Source organism: Notamacropus eugenii, chromosome 3 (assembly GCF_028372415.1).
Source record: "Notamacropus eugenii isolate mMacEug1 chromosome 3, mMacEug1.pri_v2, whole genome shotgun sequence".
NCBI lineage: Eukaryota > Metazoa > Chordata > Mammalia > Diprotodontia > Macropodidae > Notamacropus > Notamacropus eugenii.
Window position 1 is genome coordinate 97,613,669 of NC_092874.1, and position 16,664 is coordinate 97,630,332.

The 16,664-nt window shown below is 41.3% G+C and overlaps 1 protein-coding gene across 2 annotated transcripts in view; it reads left to right on the top strand.

Annotated features, from left to right (window-relative positions):
* LOC140533063 (zinc finger protein 777-like) overlaps positions 1-16,215 on the top strand; it is a 34,305-nt gene extending 18,090 nt beyond the window's left edge. For both annotated transcript variants that reach the window (XM_072652384.1, XM_072652385.1), the window contains 3 exons: positions 5,165-5,278; positions 13,741-13,989; positions 14,551-16,215. In XM_072652384.1, the coding sequence (XP_072508485.1) occupies positions 5,165-5,278; positions 13,741-13,989; positions 14,551-15,755 (1,568 nt within the window). In that variant the 3' untranslated portion in view covers positions 15,756-16,215. The remainder of the gene's footprint in view (positions 1-5,164; positions 5,279-13,740; positions 13,990-14,550) is intronic.
* Positions 16,216-16,664: the final 449 nt, after the last annotated feature.

The window sequence follows — 16,664 nt, forward strand, 5'->3', positions numbered from 1 at the left end:
ACCTAGGTAACAAATACTACATATTGTTTTCCAAGCTTTTCTTTGCTTCCTTGTAGGTTTTCTTTTGTTCTCTGCTATGTACTTTTTACTTTATTTTTTCTTCTCCCTCCCCCACCCCTTTACCCTGTCCTAAAGAAGGCTACAATTAAATATGGATATATGTATAGATATACACATATATATCAATATCTACAAACATATGTATGTATACACATATACACTCATATACATATACACGACTGTGATATGCATCTTTCCACTTGTGATCTGTTTTTCTGAAGATGGATAGCATCTTTCTTCATAGATCTAAGTCTCTTCATGTTTTTCAAAATGAGCCAACTCATCATTCCCTACACCGAAGTAATCTTCCAACCCAGTCACATCCCATCTGAGAAACTGTTTATGAAAGTTTTTTCCCAGTTTTCTTCATTCCTTCTCTTCTTGGCTATATTGGTTTTATTTATACAAGAAAATGTTGGTTTAAAATAATCAGAATTATCCATTTTGTACTTTAGCAATGCTTTCACCTTATAATATAGTTTAAGGTCTGATACTGCTGAATCTCCATCCTTTACATCTTTTTTCCCTGGTTTCTTTGAAATTCCTGATCTTTTATTCTTCCAAATGGTCTTTGCTTTTATATTTTTCTAACTCAGTAAGATAATTTTTTAGCAATTTTATTGGGATGGTATTGAGTAAATAGGTAAATTTGTCATTTAAAAAAATTATATTAGCTTTACCTACCCTTGAACAATAAATATTACTCCAGTGATTTAGGTCTGACCTTATTTGTATAAAAAGTGCTTTATGCTTATGTCCATATAGTTCCTGTGTCTTTTTTGGCAGGCATACTCTCAGGTATTTTATATTTTGTCTAGTTATTTTAAATGGTTTAAAACAATATTGAATAATGTTACTGACAGTGTAGTTTCCTTATTTTTCTCTTTTGATTTAGTTTATTTTAGCTTTAACTGTGTCTGAGCTTGTGATTACTACCCCTGCTTTTTTTTAACATGATAAATTCTACTCCTGCTCTTTATTTTATCTTTGTGTGTCTCTCTCATTTTTACTGGGTTTGCTTCTAGCAAGATATTGTTGAATTCAAATTTTCAATCTGCTATCCTTTGCTGTTTTATGGGTAAATTGATCCCATTCACATTCTGAGTTATAATTACTTGTGTATTTTCCTCTTTCCTATTTTTCTTCACTATCCTTCTCACTCTATTTACCTTATCCCTCCTCATTTCTCTACTTTACTTCTGCCTGATACCTTGTCTTCCTGTTCCTTAACCTACCCACCCAATAAGAGTCCTGCCCTTATCCTCTACCTTCCCCTTATCTCCTTGCTCTCTTATTTCCTTTGAATTTAGAAGACTTTTATGTTTCCTCTTTAACCCATTCCCAATAAGGGTAGGGGTCTAGTACTACCCACCCTCCTGCCTACCAGCTTCTTTTATATCAGTTTTTCCTTTTGTCTCATTTGTATGAGATAAATACTTTTTTTATCTCTCCCTACACAGTTTTTTTAAAATTACCCCATCACATACAGCTCAGTCCAAGCCTTTTTTTCAAGCTACCCAAATAACAATAACAGTCATAAAAAGTACTGATAACATTTTTTGCATATAAGCAGTTTGACCTTCCTTATTGAGTCCAAATTGGTCTTTAATGTTTACTTTATTTCTCCTGGCTCTTATATGTTGAATTTTCCATTACGTTCTACTGTTTTTATCACAAATACCTGAAAATCTTTCAGTTCATTCAGGATTATACTTAATTTTGTTGGATAAATTACCTTTGGTCATAACCCAGCTCTTTTGTTCTGTGAAATGTATAGTATTCCAAGACCTGCGGTCCTTCAGTGTAGTACCTTCTAAGATCTTGTGTAATCCGTATGTAGCTCCATGATATTTAGATTGTTTTTTTATTGTCCATAACCCGGGAACTTTGGAACTTGACTATGATATTCTTTTGAGTTTTCCTCCTGGATTCTTTTTTAGGTGGTAAATGTGGCTTTTTTCTATTTTTGCAGTGTTTTCTTATTCTAGAAATTCAGGGCAATTTTCCTTGATAATTTCTCATAATATTGTATCAGGATTCTTTTTTTGATCATATCTTTCAGGTAGTCTGATTATTCTTCTATTACTTCTCCTTGATCTGTTCTCCATATCAGTTGTTTTTTCTAATGATATATTTCACATTCTATTTTTTTCATTCTTTTGATTTTGTTTTTTCTTGGTGTCTTAGAACATCATTAGCTTCCCCTTACGCAATTCTAGTTTTCAAGGAATTGATTAACTTTCTTTTCATAACTTTCTTGATTTTCTCAGATTGCTCTTATTTTTCTCCTAAATTTTCCTTGAGCTCTCTTATTTGATTTTTAGAGTCTTTTTTAAGTTCTTCTAAGAACTTTTTTAGGGCTTAGAATCATTTGACATTTCTCATTGAGAAAGGAGTAGCTTTTTTAACTCCGTGATCTTCCTTTGAATATGAATCCTGATCTTCCCTATCCCCAGAGTCACTATCTATGGTTGGTTGGGTTCTTTCTCCTTTCCTTGCTCATTTTTATTTCTGTTTTGTTTTTATCACCTATTAGTATAGTCAAGTTCTAGTCTCCAGTGGGAGAATGATACCCAAGCCTCAGGTTCTGCTTACTGTTATTTTCTGAGGTCTGTCTCTGGGCTCAACCTTAGGCACTCCTAAGCCATGGCTAAGGACCCAGAGCCATGCTATCCCACAAATGATCTTGTTCCTTGAGGTCTTTCCAGTTACTGTAAATGATAGCTGTCCTCCCTGCCCTGGAACTGAAGCCAGGGACTCTGCCGTCCTGCAAGTACCCACAGTCAGCAGGGTCCCGCCCCTCTGCAACTGCACTCACCAGGTGTATGCAAACTCCTTTTCCCACCAGCAGCAACCCAGGACGTTTCAGGTCAGCACAGATGTGCTTGGTGTTCTTTGATTGAAGGTCCTTCAGTCTTCTCCTACTCAGCCATTTGACCCCCCCAGTCAATGATGTGAAAGTTCCTGAGGCAGAGGCTGCCTCCCAACTCTGCTGTCACCACGGCTTATTTGTAGATTCTACAGAGTTGACTTGGAAGTGTTAACACTTAACTCAGGCCAAACCCCTGTCCTTGGAGGTGGGGTCTTTCCTGGGGATTTCTTAGATTGTGTAAGGAGATCAACTGCTTTATCCTTACTTTTGTTTATTTTTACTGCTCTACAATGATGTTCTATCTTTTTTTGGGATGAAAATTTGGAGAGACAAAAGTTTTCTGACCTACCCCATCATCTTCCCAGAATCCTCTCTCAAGAAACTTGATGCACATATTTTCCCCAATTAATTGTTTCCCTTTTAACCTTAACTTTATTAGATTTGGTTGTATAAAAAATTTTAAATTTGATGTAATCAGAATTATCCATTTTATCTTCATGATACTCTCTGTTTCTTGTTTGGTCATGAACTTTTCTACTATTCATAGATGTTACAGGTAATAAAACTCAGCAAGAAGAGATAGAGAAATTATATTTTAAATTACTACAGAATATACAAAACGTGGGAGTGTAGCTGCCAAGATACACACAAGAACTACACACACACACACACACCACACAATTATAAACAACTGTTTACAAATATATAGACCTTAAAAAATGGAAAAATAGTCATCATTCATAAGTAGTATGAGCCAGTATTAAAATGACAGTACTACCTAAATTGCTTATTCAAAACCATACCAATCAAACTACCACAGCATTACTTTACAGAATTGTAAAGAGAAAATAATGAAATTAATATGAGAGAAAAAAGGTCAAGAATCTCAAGAGAAACAATGAAAAGAAATGGGAACAAAGGGGACTTAGGAGTACTAGGTCTCAAATTATACTATGAAGCAGTAATTATTTTTTTAAATTTATTTATTGATTTAACTTTTAACATTCATTTCCACAAAATTTTGGGTTCCAAATTTTCTCCCCGTTTCTCCCCTCCCCCCACCCCAAAACGCCAAGCATTATAATTGCCCTGTCACCAATCTGTCCTCTCTTCTAACATCCCTCCCTTCCCTTGTCCCCATCTTTTGTCCTGTAGGGCCAGATAACTTTCTGTACCCCATTACCTGTATTTCTTATTTCCTAGTAGCAAGAACAATACTTAACAGTTATTCCTAAAACTTTGACTTCCAACTTCTCTTCATCCCTCCCTCCCCACCCATTTCCTTTGGGAAGGCAAGCAATTCAATTTAGGCCATATCTGTGTAATTTTGCAAATGACTTCCATAATAGTGTTGTGTAAGACTAACTATATTTCCCTCCATCCTATCCTGTCCCCCATTGCTTCTATTCTCTCTTTTGATGCTGTCCCTCCCCAAGAGTGTTGACTTCAAATTGCTCCCTCCTCCCACTGCCCTCCCTTCCATCCTCCCCCCCACCCTGCTTATCCCCTTCTCCCCCACTTTCCTGTATTGTAAGATAGGTTTTCATACCAAAATGAGTGTGCATTTTATTCCTTCCTTTAGTCGAATGTGATGAGGGTGAGTTTTATGTTTTTCTCTCTCCTCCCCTCTTTTACCCTCCACTGAAAAGTCTTTTGCTTGCCTCTTTCATGAGAGATAATTTGCCCCATTCTATTTCTCCCTTTCTCCTCCCAATATATTTCTCTCTCACCCCTTAATTTCATTTTTTAAGATATGATCCCATCCTATTCAATTTACTCTGTGCTGTGTGTGTGTATGTGTGTGTAATCCTACCAACTACCCAGGTACTGAAAAGTTTCAAGAGTTACAAATATTGTCTTTCCATGTAGGAATGTAAACAGTTCAGCTTTAGTAAGTCCCTTATGTCTTCTCTTTGCTGTTCACCTTTTCCTGCTTCTCTTCATTCTTGTGTTTGAAAGTCAAATTTTCTTTTCAGCTCTGGTCTTTTCATCAAGAATGTGAAGCAGTCATTATTAAAACAATTTGATACTCGTTAAGAAATAGATTTACTGATAGAACAGACTAGGCACACAACATATGGAAGAAAATTTGTCTAATATCTAAAGGGATAAGCACATCCCTTTTCAAAGGTTGTCAACTGCTGGTATAGCACATATGCACATCCAGCATCTTCATGGCACTTAGTTTAACATTATCCCATGATCTTTTTTTATTTCCTGTTTCCTGGGCAGACTATGCAATTTCCAAACCAGACCTTATGTCACAGATGGAAAGAGGAGAGAGGCCAACCATGCAGGAACAGGAAGATTCTGAGGAAGGAGAAACACCAACTGACCCCAGTGCTGGTAAGTGGCTGGTGGGATTAACACAGAGCACTTTTTTCCTCTATGTAACTACAAATATAGCTTTGGGCTTTATTTCTTCTGAGATAAATTAAAGAGCAAATATATGTTAGAAAACCTAATGCAACAAATTGTAAATAAAAAATATCTGAGGGTGACTGAGACCTGGTTGAGGATTTCCATCCCTTCTTATGTTTGCCAAATGTCTAAATAATTGGAACAAATTTTACATCACAATTTAATAACAATTTCCCTCAGTACTTCCCCCACACACACACATTCCCTTGAAACAAAGAATAAAGCAAAACTGACCAATAATAGCAACTGTAGTTGTCTTCATCTGCTTCATTTGACATTCACAGTCTTCTGACTTTTGGATTCAATACTGGATATTTCCATTAATCTGAATTTAGCTATTCCTTAAATAATGTTTTAATATACTAAAAAAATTTTCTATTTATTTACCATATCATTTACTATTGTTATTGTTTGTGTTGTTCTCTGGTTTCTTGCTGTATCGGTTGATCCAAGTATAACCATGTTTCTCTGAAGTTTTCATATTCATCATTAACATATAATAATATTGCATTAGCATTCATCTATCAATTTGTTTAGCCATTCCACAAGTAGTAGGCTACTCTATTCCCATTTTCTGATACCACAAAATGTGCTGCTATGAATATTAGCATATTCACCTGGGACTTGGGATCTTTCCCCTGTCTTTGACTCCCATGAGTGTATGTGCCCAGTAGTGGGACTGCTGAGTCAAAGGATATAAATTGTTTCTTAAGGTAAGAATTTTGATGGATTTCTTAATGGCTCTAATTTGAGACATGCTCTTTGCTAGTATGGTTCTTTTGTACCTTCTTACTTTGCACTGAAAAACAGTAGGGCTCAAGGGATTTGGCTCTATCCTGAAGAACTCTAGAGCCTATGAATACTATTCATGCCTATATCTGGACCTTAGTTTTTCTCCTGTCAAAAGAAGACTACAATCTACAAATAAATAGATAATTTTCTACACATAAAATTGAAAAGCTTTTGCACCAACAAAATCAGTGCAGCTAGAATAAAGAGAAAAAATATCAGTTTTGGAATCTTTGCATCGGGATTTAATATCCAAATGTGTAAGGAAATAATACAAATGTGTGAACGAGAGCCATTCCCTGATGGATTAATGGTCAAAAATATGAGCAAATATTTCTCAGAAGAGGTGTTTATGATTTTTCCCAAAAAAATCCCAAAAACATTTGAAACAAAGATTCACACAGAATTAAAATAAGGGGCTGCTACAAAATCATGATACTTCAGATAAACTCTGAAAACAATGATAACAATCATGATACCAGACAAGACAAAAATAAAAATAGAATTAGAAGAGATAAACAGAGAAACTAGGTTATACTTAAAGCACCTTAGAAAATAAACCATTTTAAATTCTTAATATACATGCACCAAATGTTATAGCATCTAAATACTTAAAAGTTATTCAAAGAATAGACAATAAAATTATGTAATATTAAGAAACCTTAATGTTTCCCTTTCCGACTTAAACAGATTTAACATAAAGGTAAACAAGAAGTTAAAGACCTGAATAGAATTTTATTTTATTTTTGTTTTCAGTGTTCTACAATCACTTCCATATATCTTAGATTTTTCCCCTCCTTCCCCCCCCTTCCCCCCTACCTCCTCACTCCCTCCCTGAGACAACATACAGTTTTATATAAGTTCTACACATACACTCCTATTAAATACATTTTCACCTCAGTCATGTTGCATAGAAGAATTAAAATGAATGACAGAAATCATAAAACAAACCAAAACATAATACAAAAGAAAATGAACTGCTCCATTCTGCTATCAAATTCCATAGTTCTTTCCCTAAATGTGGAAGGCACTTTGCCTTAAGAGACCATTGGGAATTATTAGTCCTTGCATTGCAATGAAGTACTAAGTCTACCAGAAAAATTCCTCACACGCTGTGGTTGTTGCTGTGTACAAAGTTCTGGTTCTGCTCCTGTCACTTAGCATCAGTTCATATATGTCCTTCCAGGCCTCTCTGAAGCCTTCCTCTTCATCATTTCTTATAGCACAATAGTATTCCATTATATTCACATACCACAGTTTATTCAGCCATTCCCCAATTGATGGGCATCCCCTTGATTTCCAGTTTTTGATCACCACAAAGAGACCTGCTATAAATATTTTTGTACATGTGGGACCTTTTCCCATTTTTATGATCTCTTGGGATACAGTCCTCGAAGTGATATTGCTGGGTCAATTTTTGTAACCCTTGGGGCATAGTTCCAAATTGCTCTCTAGAATGGTTGGATCACCTCACAGCTCCACCAACAATGAATTAGTGTTCCAACTCTCCTACATCTTCTCCAACACTTATCATCTTCCTATTTTGTCATGTTTGCCAATCTGATAGGTGTGATGTGGTACCTCAGAGTTGTTTTGATTTGCATCTCTCTAATCAATAGTGATTTAGAGCATTTTTTCATATGACTGCAGATAGCTTTAATTTCTTCCTCTGAAAACTGCCTGTTCATATCCTTTGACCATTATCAATTGGGGAATGACTCTTATTCTTGTACATTTGATTCAGTTCTCTATATATTTTAGAAATGAGGCCTTTATCACAGACACTAGTTGCAAAGATTCTTTCCCAGTTTTCTGCTTCCCTCCTAATCTTGGTTGCATTGGGTTTGGTTGTGCAAAAACTTTCCTGAATAGAATTTTAGAAAAGTTAGATAAGACATATCTCTGGAAGTTGCTGAATAGAATCAAAAAGGAATATTCATAATTTTCAGCTATTTATAAGGCACCTTACAAAAACTGACTGTGCACCATAAATAAAAACCTCACAAATGCAGAAAAATTAAACATCCTTTATTGAACACGATGCAATAAAAATTATATTCAGCAAATGACTATGAATTTCAACAAATGAAATAATTTGAAATATTGAAGAGCTAAGATTAGTTGGAGATTAAATAATTTAATCCTTCAGAATTGGTGAAAGAACAAATCATAAAAACAAGTAATTTCATCAAAGAAAGTAACAACGAGGTAACATACAAATCTTTGTGATACATTGAAAGCAGTGCTTAGAGGAAAATTTGTATCTCTAAATTAACCAGGAGAACAATTTATTTTTAAAAAAACCCTGTAAAAATAAGCAACTTAAAAAGCTGTAAGAACTGTGACCAATACAATGACCATTCATGATTCCAAAGCACCAGTAATGAAATATCTTATGGATTACAGAGAAGTGATAGATTTTGGTTTCACAGTAAGGCAGATATAATTTTATATACAGCCACTGAGGTGAATTATTTTGCTTGACTATGCATATTTGTTTGCCTGAAAAATAACTGGGGATTTTAGTGGGCCACAGACCCAATGTGAGTCAATAAGAGTGATGGGGCAACCAGAGAAATATAGATTTGCATGAACTAGTGCACAGTAGTGAGCAGAACCAAGAGGACAGTTTATGTAATAAGATTGTAGAGAAAGACAAATTTAAATTAATTTAAGACTTACTCAGTGGCAGTTTCAGAGGACTGATGATGAAGCATACCTCCTTATGGACTCAGGGTGGAGAATAAGACATGGCCAGTGTGGGAATTTGTTTTGCTTGATGGTGCATAGTTGTTATAAGTTATTTTTCTTTTTTCATTGGTGGGGGTAAGGGTCAGGAGGTAGCAAGGAAAGGGTGCCTAGTGATAGGTTGCTGAAAAATAAAAGAAAGAAATTATGATGATTGAAGCATTTTTTTAATGTTCTCAAGAAAACAGAAAGTCAGGAGGAAATAGACAAGCCTGCTAACTTTGAAAGTTATGTATTGAGGTTATTATATACTTAAAAGGAAATGCAAGATGTATTTAAGAGAATCACAGCTTCACATACAACCTTCTTTCTCGGTTCTACTTTGTATATAGAAATTCTCATCTTATTTAGTGTTTAAATTCAGAATAAAAATATATGTTGGGTTTTTTTTTTTAAAAAGAATGTCTTATAGCAAGTTCACGATTAGAGACTAAAACTCAGGAGAGATGGAGCTGGATGTATATATTTGAGAATCATTTCCGTAAAGATGGTAGCTGTGTGATAACTGATAAGGTCATCAAGGGAAAGAAATAGCCTGAGATTTTACTTCATAGCCAGGAAATTATCCAAGATGACAAAAGGTAGAATTAGTCAGTGTTGGACAAACCGTGAGAAGACTGAAATATGCTGTTGGTGGAACTGTGAATTGGTCTAAGCATTCTGGAAAGCAGTTTGGAATTATGTTCACCCGAATTAACTAAAATGGCTAAATTCTTATACCCAGAGATTCCATTGCTGGGCCTATACTCCAAGGAAGTCAAAGACAGAAATAAAGGTCCCACATGTACAAAAAGTGTCATTGCATCCCCTTTTTTGGTCATAAAGAACTAGAAAAGAATAGATGCCTATTAACTTGGGGAATGACTAAATCAGTTGTGGTACGTCAACAGAAGGGAACATTCCCGTATTAATAATAAGTCACATAAATCACAGAAACATGGAAAGACTTTTGAATTGATGCAGAATGAAGTAGGCAGAACCAGGGAAATCAATATACCCAATAACTGTAACAGTGCACATGGAAAGAATGATAAAATGAATACTGTGTAGTTATAATGAATTAGTTTTACCCCAGAGAAGATTTAAGAAAATGCACCTCTCAACGAGTGTGGAATATAGCACATTCTGTCAAATTCTATTAATGTATTAATTTTTCTTTTCAAATCTTTATTAAAAGGGAAGGCCCACCAGGTAGAGGCGGCCAAATGGGGAAACTAATACCTTATTTTAGAAGTGAAACCAATGTGGAAGTCATTGCAATAGTTAAGATGAAGGGTGATAAATTTTCTTTTGGACATGTGTAGGCTATAGAATACCCAAGGCTACTAATTACCTTCTATCCTTTCAGAGACTCCAAACCAAGACAACTAACAGACATAAAACTAAAAGTTGTTTCCCAGTAGCTAAGTGATCAAAAATCAAAGGATATGAACAGTTCTCAAAAGAATGGCTAACTGTTATCAACCACATGAAAGAATGCAATGCACTAATCCAATGCACTAATAAAAAAAGAAATGTAAATCAAACTGAGGTTTTACCTCATGCCCTGAAAACTGATAAGGATGACAAAAGATTGGAAGCATTCATGTCTGAGGGGTTGTAAGAAGGTGTGAATACAGGTGCATTGTTTGTGGGCTCTGAATCAGTACAACCATTCTGGAAAGCAATTGAAATGAAGTGACTAAAATGCCCACACCCTTTGACTCAGAGATTCCCATACTAGACTTCTACCCCAAGGAGGTCTATACATAAAAATATGTATAGCAGCCCTTTTTGTGGTAACAAATAACTGGAATGAGAGTGGATGTCCATCAGTCAGACAGCCAAGAAACATTTATTAAGCAACTGCCATGTGCCAGGGGTTGTGCTAAGCAGTGGGAATACCCTGCCACGCAGAAACTCACAGTCTAATGAGGCAGATGCCAGGCAAAGAAATATATAAAAGCAAGCAAGAATAACAGCAAGGGCACTCAAATTATGGGGGGTGGGGTTGGGGAAAGTTTCCTGTGGAAGATGAGGTTTAAATTTGGTACTTAAAGGAGACAGGTCATGAGTGGGACTGGAGGATGAAAAGCATCCCATGAATGGGATTACATTCCATCAGCTGGTGAATGGTGAAGAGGATTGTGGTATGTGAATGTAATGGAATATTATTGTGCAGTAAGAAAGGAAATGAATACAGAGAAGCATGGAAAGATTCACACAATCTGATCTAGAGTAAATAAAGTAAGCAGAGCCAAAACAATCAATATCCACAATGACTACTATAATCTAAATAAATGTGAAGAACAACCACAAAGCAGTCGAAAGGTTATGTTGCAAAATTACAAAGAATAAGCGGGCCCCAGAGAACCACTAGAAGATGTTCCCACTTCACTTAGTTTCAGAGGTGAGGTCAAAGGCTGTGATAAAATGCACATATTTCTAAACTTTTCAATGTACTGATTTGTTTTACTAATTTTCTCTTTTTTTCTTTTAAAAAACCCCATAATTATATGGGTTGGTTCTCTAGAAGGGGAGAGATTCTGGCAGAAATTTGGTGATGTAGAAATCAAAAGACATCAACAAAAATTTATTTTAAAAATACCTGGGTTAGACAGCATGGCACAATAGAAAGGGCATTAGTTCTGGAGTCCAGAGATGCCCTGGCTCTGACACTAATTGCCCACTGGGATCCTGGGCAGGTTTCTTTCACCTCTTTCAAACTCAGTTTCCTAATTTTACAAGTGAATAGTTTGGAGTAGCTTATTTTAAAGGCCCTTCCCATCTCTAATACTGTGTGCCTCTCCTGGGTACCTGATCCCTGAAGCACCTCTCTCCCTTTCCAGGGGAAGTAAATAAGCCCAGACCTTATGGTGCTACCTGAGATTTGCTTCTGGGCCCAGAACTTTCACAGGAAAGTAGGAACCTTAAATGTACTATTTGTCCCTCTAACCAGGGGGCCTGAGGTTGGAGCCCATGGTAGGGAAGAAGGCAAGAGTTTACATCTCCACCCTAAATTTGTACCTTTGCAATAAAATTAATGCATCTTTTTTAGATAGTATAATTTTTCTGTGAAGCTTAAAGTACTGAGGCCTAACCACTGTTAGGATGACTATGGGCCCTTTTAAGTCCAAACTTAGGCAAAACTGAAATGTCTGCACAGTTTGTCTTTGCTCAGCCATGTCCTTTTTCATCTCCATGCTTTGTATCTACTCTTCTTCCCAAGGGCCCTGTGCCTTCTGGCTACCTTAGAGCCCTCCAATCTGAGAGGAAGAAATCTTAACAATATTAGCAGTTTGATGGATTAATCATTTCAGGAATTTCTGCATTTATGAAAAAGACAACAGGGAGAAGTCCATGCTTCTTCATGATACCAGGAAGCGCTATGAGCATAAGGGCTAGGTTTTTTTCCCCTAAATTTTTATCTTCCTCTTTGTATATTATCTTGCATATGGTAGGTGCTTAAAGTTTGTTGAACAAAATCAGAGGACTCAGTCTTTGACAGTGGCATCTTGATCAGGAGATATCTTTGAGGACTGGTGTCTTCCTTATGCTTATCAGGTCACACCATATAGTTGTCCACCTCCTCTGCCTATACAGAAGGCTGGCCCTAAATGACCAGAAGGTGCATGGCTTGTAATGTTGGGACTCTTGAGAATACTTCAGGTTACAGTAGATGAGTCTGATAGATGTGGGCACTTCATCCACCTTGGAAGATCACCTCAACCTGTGGGAATCCTGTCCACTGTCCATGAATCATCCACAAAAGATCTACCCATTGTCCAGGATGCCTTCCTGTTTTATTTTAATGATTTTTATAATCATTCAACCTCTCAATCGATTATATGACTGGGAACACATAGAATACCATGTGCGAAAGTCTTCCTTTTCCCTTTTCATGATGGATCCCATCAGTCCATGCAGAGATTACTTTCCTTTTTGAAAATAAATTTTACTATCTTGTTTTTTACTTCACTATAATTTCCCCCAGTATTCCTCCCCTCCCCTTCCAGAGAGCCATCCCACATAATAAATAGTATTTTTAAAGATAAAAAAGAAAAAAAATCATAACCAATAAACCAAAAAAGTTTGAAAATTTAGCAGGATTACTTTCAAAGTTTTTTTAGAGCCAAAGTAGGTGTACAGATGCATAGCTGCTGATGTCTTCTTGGTCAAATTTTTTAAAAAATTAGTACACAGTCTTTTTCAGCCTTTTGGAATCTTCCATCTTTAGGATATCTTGAAAGTTGCCTTCTGAGTACCTTTGAGCTTTATGGCCTTCAGTATGGATTTTTTCTATTGCAAAATCAGTTTGCTTTGACCCTTCTGGAAGCAGCTGCCCTGGATATGTTATAAACTTTTCCATGGAGGACAACTTTGCTCAAAGGCAGGCCCGTCTAGGACTGTATCCCAGAGGGTTCTATTCTGGAAGCATCAGAAACATCTCATGGTAAGGAGACTTTCAGCTGGGTCTGCTGAAGCTTGGCCAAAGGCAAGGCAGTGCAGTGTAGAATCAGGATACTTTGACCCACCGGCCTCCAAAGGCTACCAGGTCCAACACTGTCCTCCCATGAAAGATCACATGTAACTTGCCCCATCATACAGGAGTGTCAATCCCATATTTAATAAGATATTCAGGAGATGGCCCCTCTGGGAGCCTTCTCAGTATCCAGCAGACCTTTTTGGTAGCATGATGACGGTACCAGTACCCCAGATGTGAAGAGATGTTCCTTCCACTCACCCTGGTGGAGCTTACGTGGGAATATAGCAGGTGCACAAATGAGTATGAATACAAAAAAGATACTAAGTGTATCTGTGAAAGTGCCGTGTGGGGGTTTCCTGAGTTCCTTTTTCTCCTTTTCTCCCAGCACATGATGGGATTGTGATAAAAATTGAAGTACAGACCAATGATGAAGGCTCAGAAAGCCTGGAAACACCAGAACCACTGGCAGGGCAAGTAGAAGAGCATGGCTTTCAGGAGTCGGAGCTGGGAGAAGCCTGTGGGGAGCAGCCTGAGTCAGAGGTACAGCAGGAGGCCAGGCTGGGGGAATCTCCTGAAGACACCAGGGATTTCAGCGAACTGAAGCAGATGCTGGTGCAGCAGAGGAACTGTACGGGTAAGATGGAAAAGCGGCACTGCCTAGCCTAGGCCCTTTGCCTTGGGGCATTCGATGGCCCTCCTGGGACCCAAGGCAAGAGCCAGCAAACCATGCCCTGCTGTGACACTTAAACCGAACGGGCTCACTGTAGGTGCTGAAAACGTTTGTTGAATTAGACCAGGCACAACTGCCACAGCAGCCCGGGATTTCTGGGTATGGGACCACTTATCCTGCCCCTTCCTTTCCTCCTCATTAAATGCCACGCTGGCAGGATGGTTCTGGTTCACGAGCGTGAGGAGGGGCAGGAGCCCGATCCGCAAAGCTGGCCTCCAGGGTTGGCTGTATGCAGTCAGGCCGGCTGTGGGCCGGTGCCATCGCCCATCTCTTGTTCCAGTCTCTGTAAGCTGGGGGTGCCACACCGAGGGCCCGGGCGAACAGCCAAGCAAAGGGGTGGGGTGGGGGGATGCGCGTGGGCTTGGGGTAGCGGACTGGGGAGGCGGCCCCCTGCTGAGGCCTCAGGGCTCTCCGTGGCCCCCGGGCCGGGCAGCTGACGGGCCTCTCTCGTTCTCTCCCCCACAGCCGAGGGAATCGTGATCAAAACCGAGGAGCAGGACGAGGAGGAGGACGAGGAGGAGGACGACGACGACGACGAGGAGGACGAGGCGCAGCACCTGCAGGCCCTGGGCCCGCTGGCCGACAGATACGACGGCGGGCTCTTCCCGGCCCAGCTTCCGGTGGCCGTGCCTTCCGAGGGCCCCGAGGGCCGCCCGCACCCGCACCCGCACCCGCACCCGCACCCGCACCTGCACATGGGCGGCCGCGCCAACGTGAAGCGCCTGGCGCCGCCCTCCCTGAGCGAGCCCCGGGCCGGCGCCGCGGCGGCCGCCAACCAGCAGCGCAACCGTCGCGGCGAGCGGCCCTTCACGTGCCTGGAGTGCGGCAAGAGCTTCCGCCTCAAGATCAACCTCATCATCCACCAGCGCAACCACATCAAGGAGGGCTCGTACGAGTGCGCCGACTGCGACGTCAGCTTCCGCCACAAGCAGCAGCTCACGCTGCACCAGCGCATCCACCGCGTGCGCGGCGGCTACGCGTCCCCCGAGCGCGGGCCCCCCTACACCCCCAAGCACGCGCTCAAGCCGCGGCCCAAGTCCCCGGGCCTGGGCGCGGGCGGCGGCGGCGGCGCCAAGCCCTACCAGTGCCCCGAGTGCGACAGCAGCTTCAGCCACAAGTCCAGCCTGACCAAGCACCAGATCACGCACACCGGGGAGCGCCCCTACACCTGCCCCGAGTGCAAGAAGAGCTTCCGGCTGCAGATCAGCCTGGTGATCCACCAGCGCGTGCACGCGGGCAAGCACGAGGTCTCCTTCATCTGCAGCCTGTGCGGCAAGAGCTTCAGCCGGCCCTCGCACCTGCTGCGGCACCAGAGGACTCACACGGGCGAGCGGCCCTTCAAGTGCCCCGAGTGCGAGAAGAGCTTCAGCGAGAAGTCCAAGCTCACCAACCACTGCCGCGTGCACTCGCGGGAGCGGCCGCACGCCTGCCCCGAGTGCGGCAAGAGCTTCATCCGCAAGCACCACCTGCTGGAGCACCGGCGCATCCACACGGGCGAGCGGCCCTACCACTGCACCGAGTGCGGCAAGCGCTTCACGCAGAAGCACCACCTGCTGGAGCACCAGCGCGCGCACACGGGCGAGCGGCCCTACCCCTGCACCCACTGTGCCAAGTGCTTCCGCTACAAGCAGTCGCTCAAGTACCACCTCAGAACTCACACCGGAGAGTGAGCCCGGCCGGCCCTTGGCCGGGCCCTGCTTCTCACCGGGGGGCGCCGGGCGGGAGGAGCGAGGCCAGACCCCGCCTCTGCCCCCTCCTGGCGGCCGCCTCGCCGCGCCAGGGAGGAGACCCCCGAGATCGAGGGCAGGGGCAGCGACCCCTTTGCTGTAACCGCCCACCCCACCCTCTCCCCCAGGAAAATAGGGGGTAGTGAGACCAGGTCGCTCTGCCATCCTTCCCTCACCCTTTGCCCCAAGGGGGAGAGTGAGGGCCTGGGGAACCCCCTTGGGTTGTTAACTTCCTTGACAATAAAATGGATGAAACCAATCAGCACGGGGGGAGTGATTTGGCTGCCGGCCTCCGGGGGTCGCCTGGGGGTGGTGCAGGTTGATTTAGTTGGGGATAGAACTTTATAATTACCTTTTGGATACTGTGGTTCTATTTGATAATAATAGAGTAATTTTTAAAAGACGAGTGTTTCCTGTTTGCTTTTTTGTTTGCGCTCGGCGCGGACCGGCGGGAGTGCGTGCGGTGGCTTCCCCCGGCTGGCCTCTCCTGGGTCCGCGGTGCCCAGCGCAAGGTAAGGCTGGTCCTCTCGCCTGGAGAAATCAGGCCAAGACCGGCCGGGGGAGCCCTGGCTGGGCCGGACCTAGGGCTTCAGGGGAGGGGAGCCCGAGGCTGGCTGGAGTGACGTGGGAAGGTGTCACAGTGAGTGGAGTAAAAGGATACATGGCATGTAGCGATCTGCTTTAGAATGGAAGGTCCCTTCTTGGGGAGTCTGCTGGGCTGCAAGGTTGCTGCCATTGCAGAGTGGCTTGGACACGCATCAAGCCTCTTCCTTACCTCCTCTCACCATCCAAGTTGAACAGGTTGGGTGAAAATGGAATGAAATGAGCAAACGTCTACTGAGAGGAAAGATG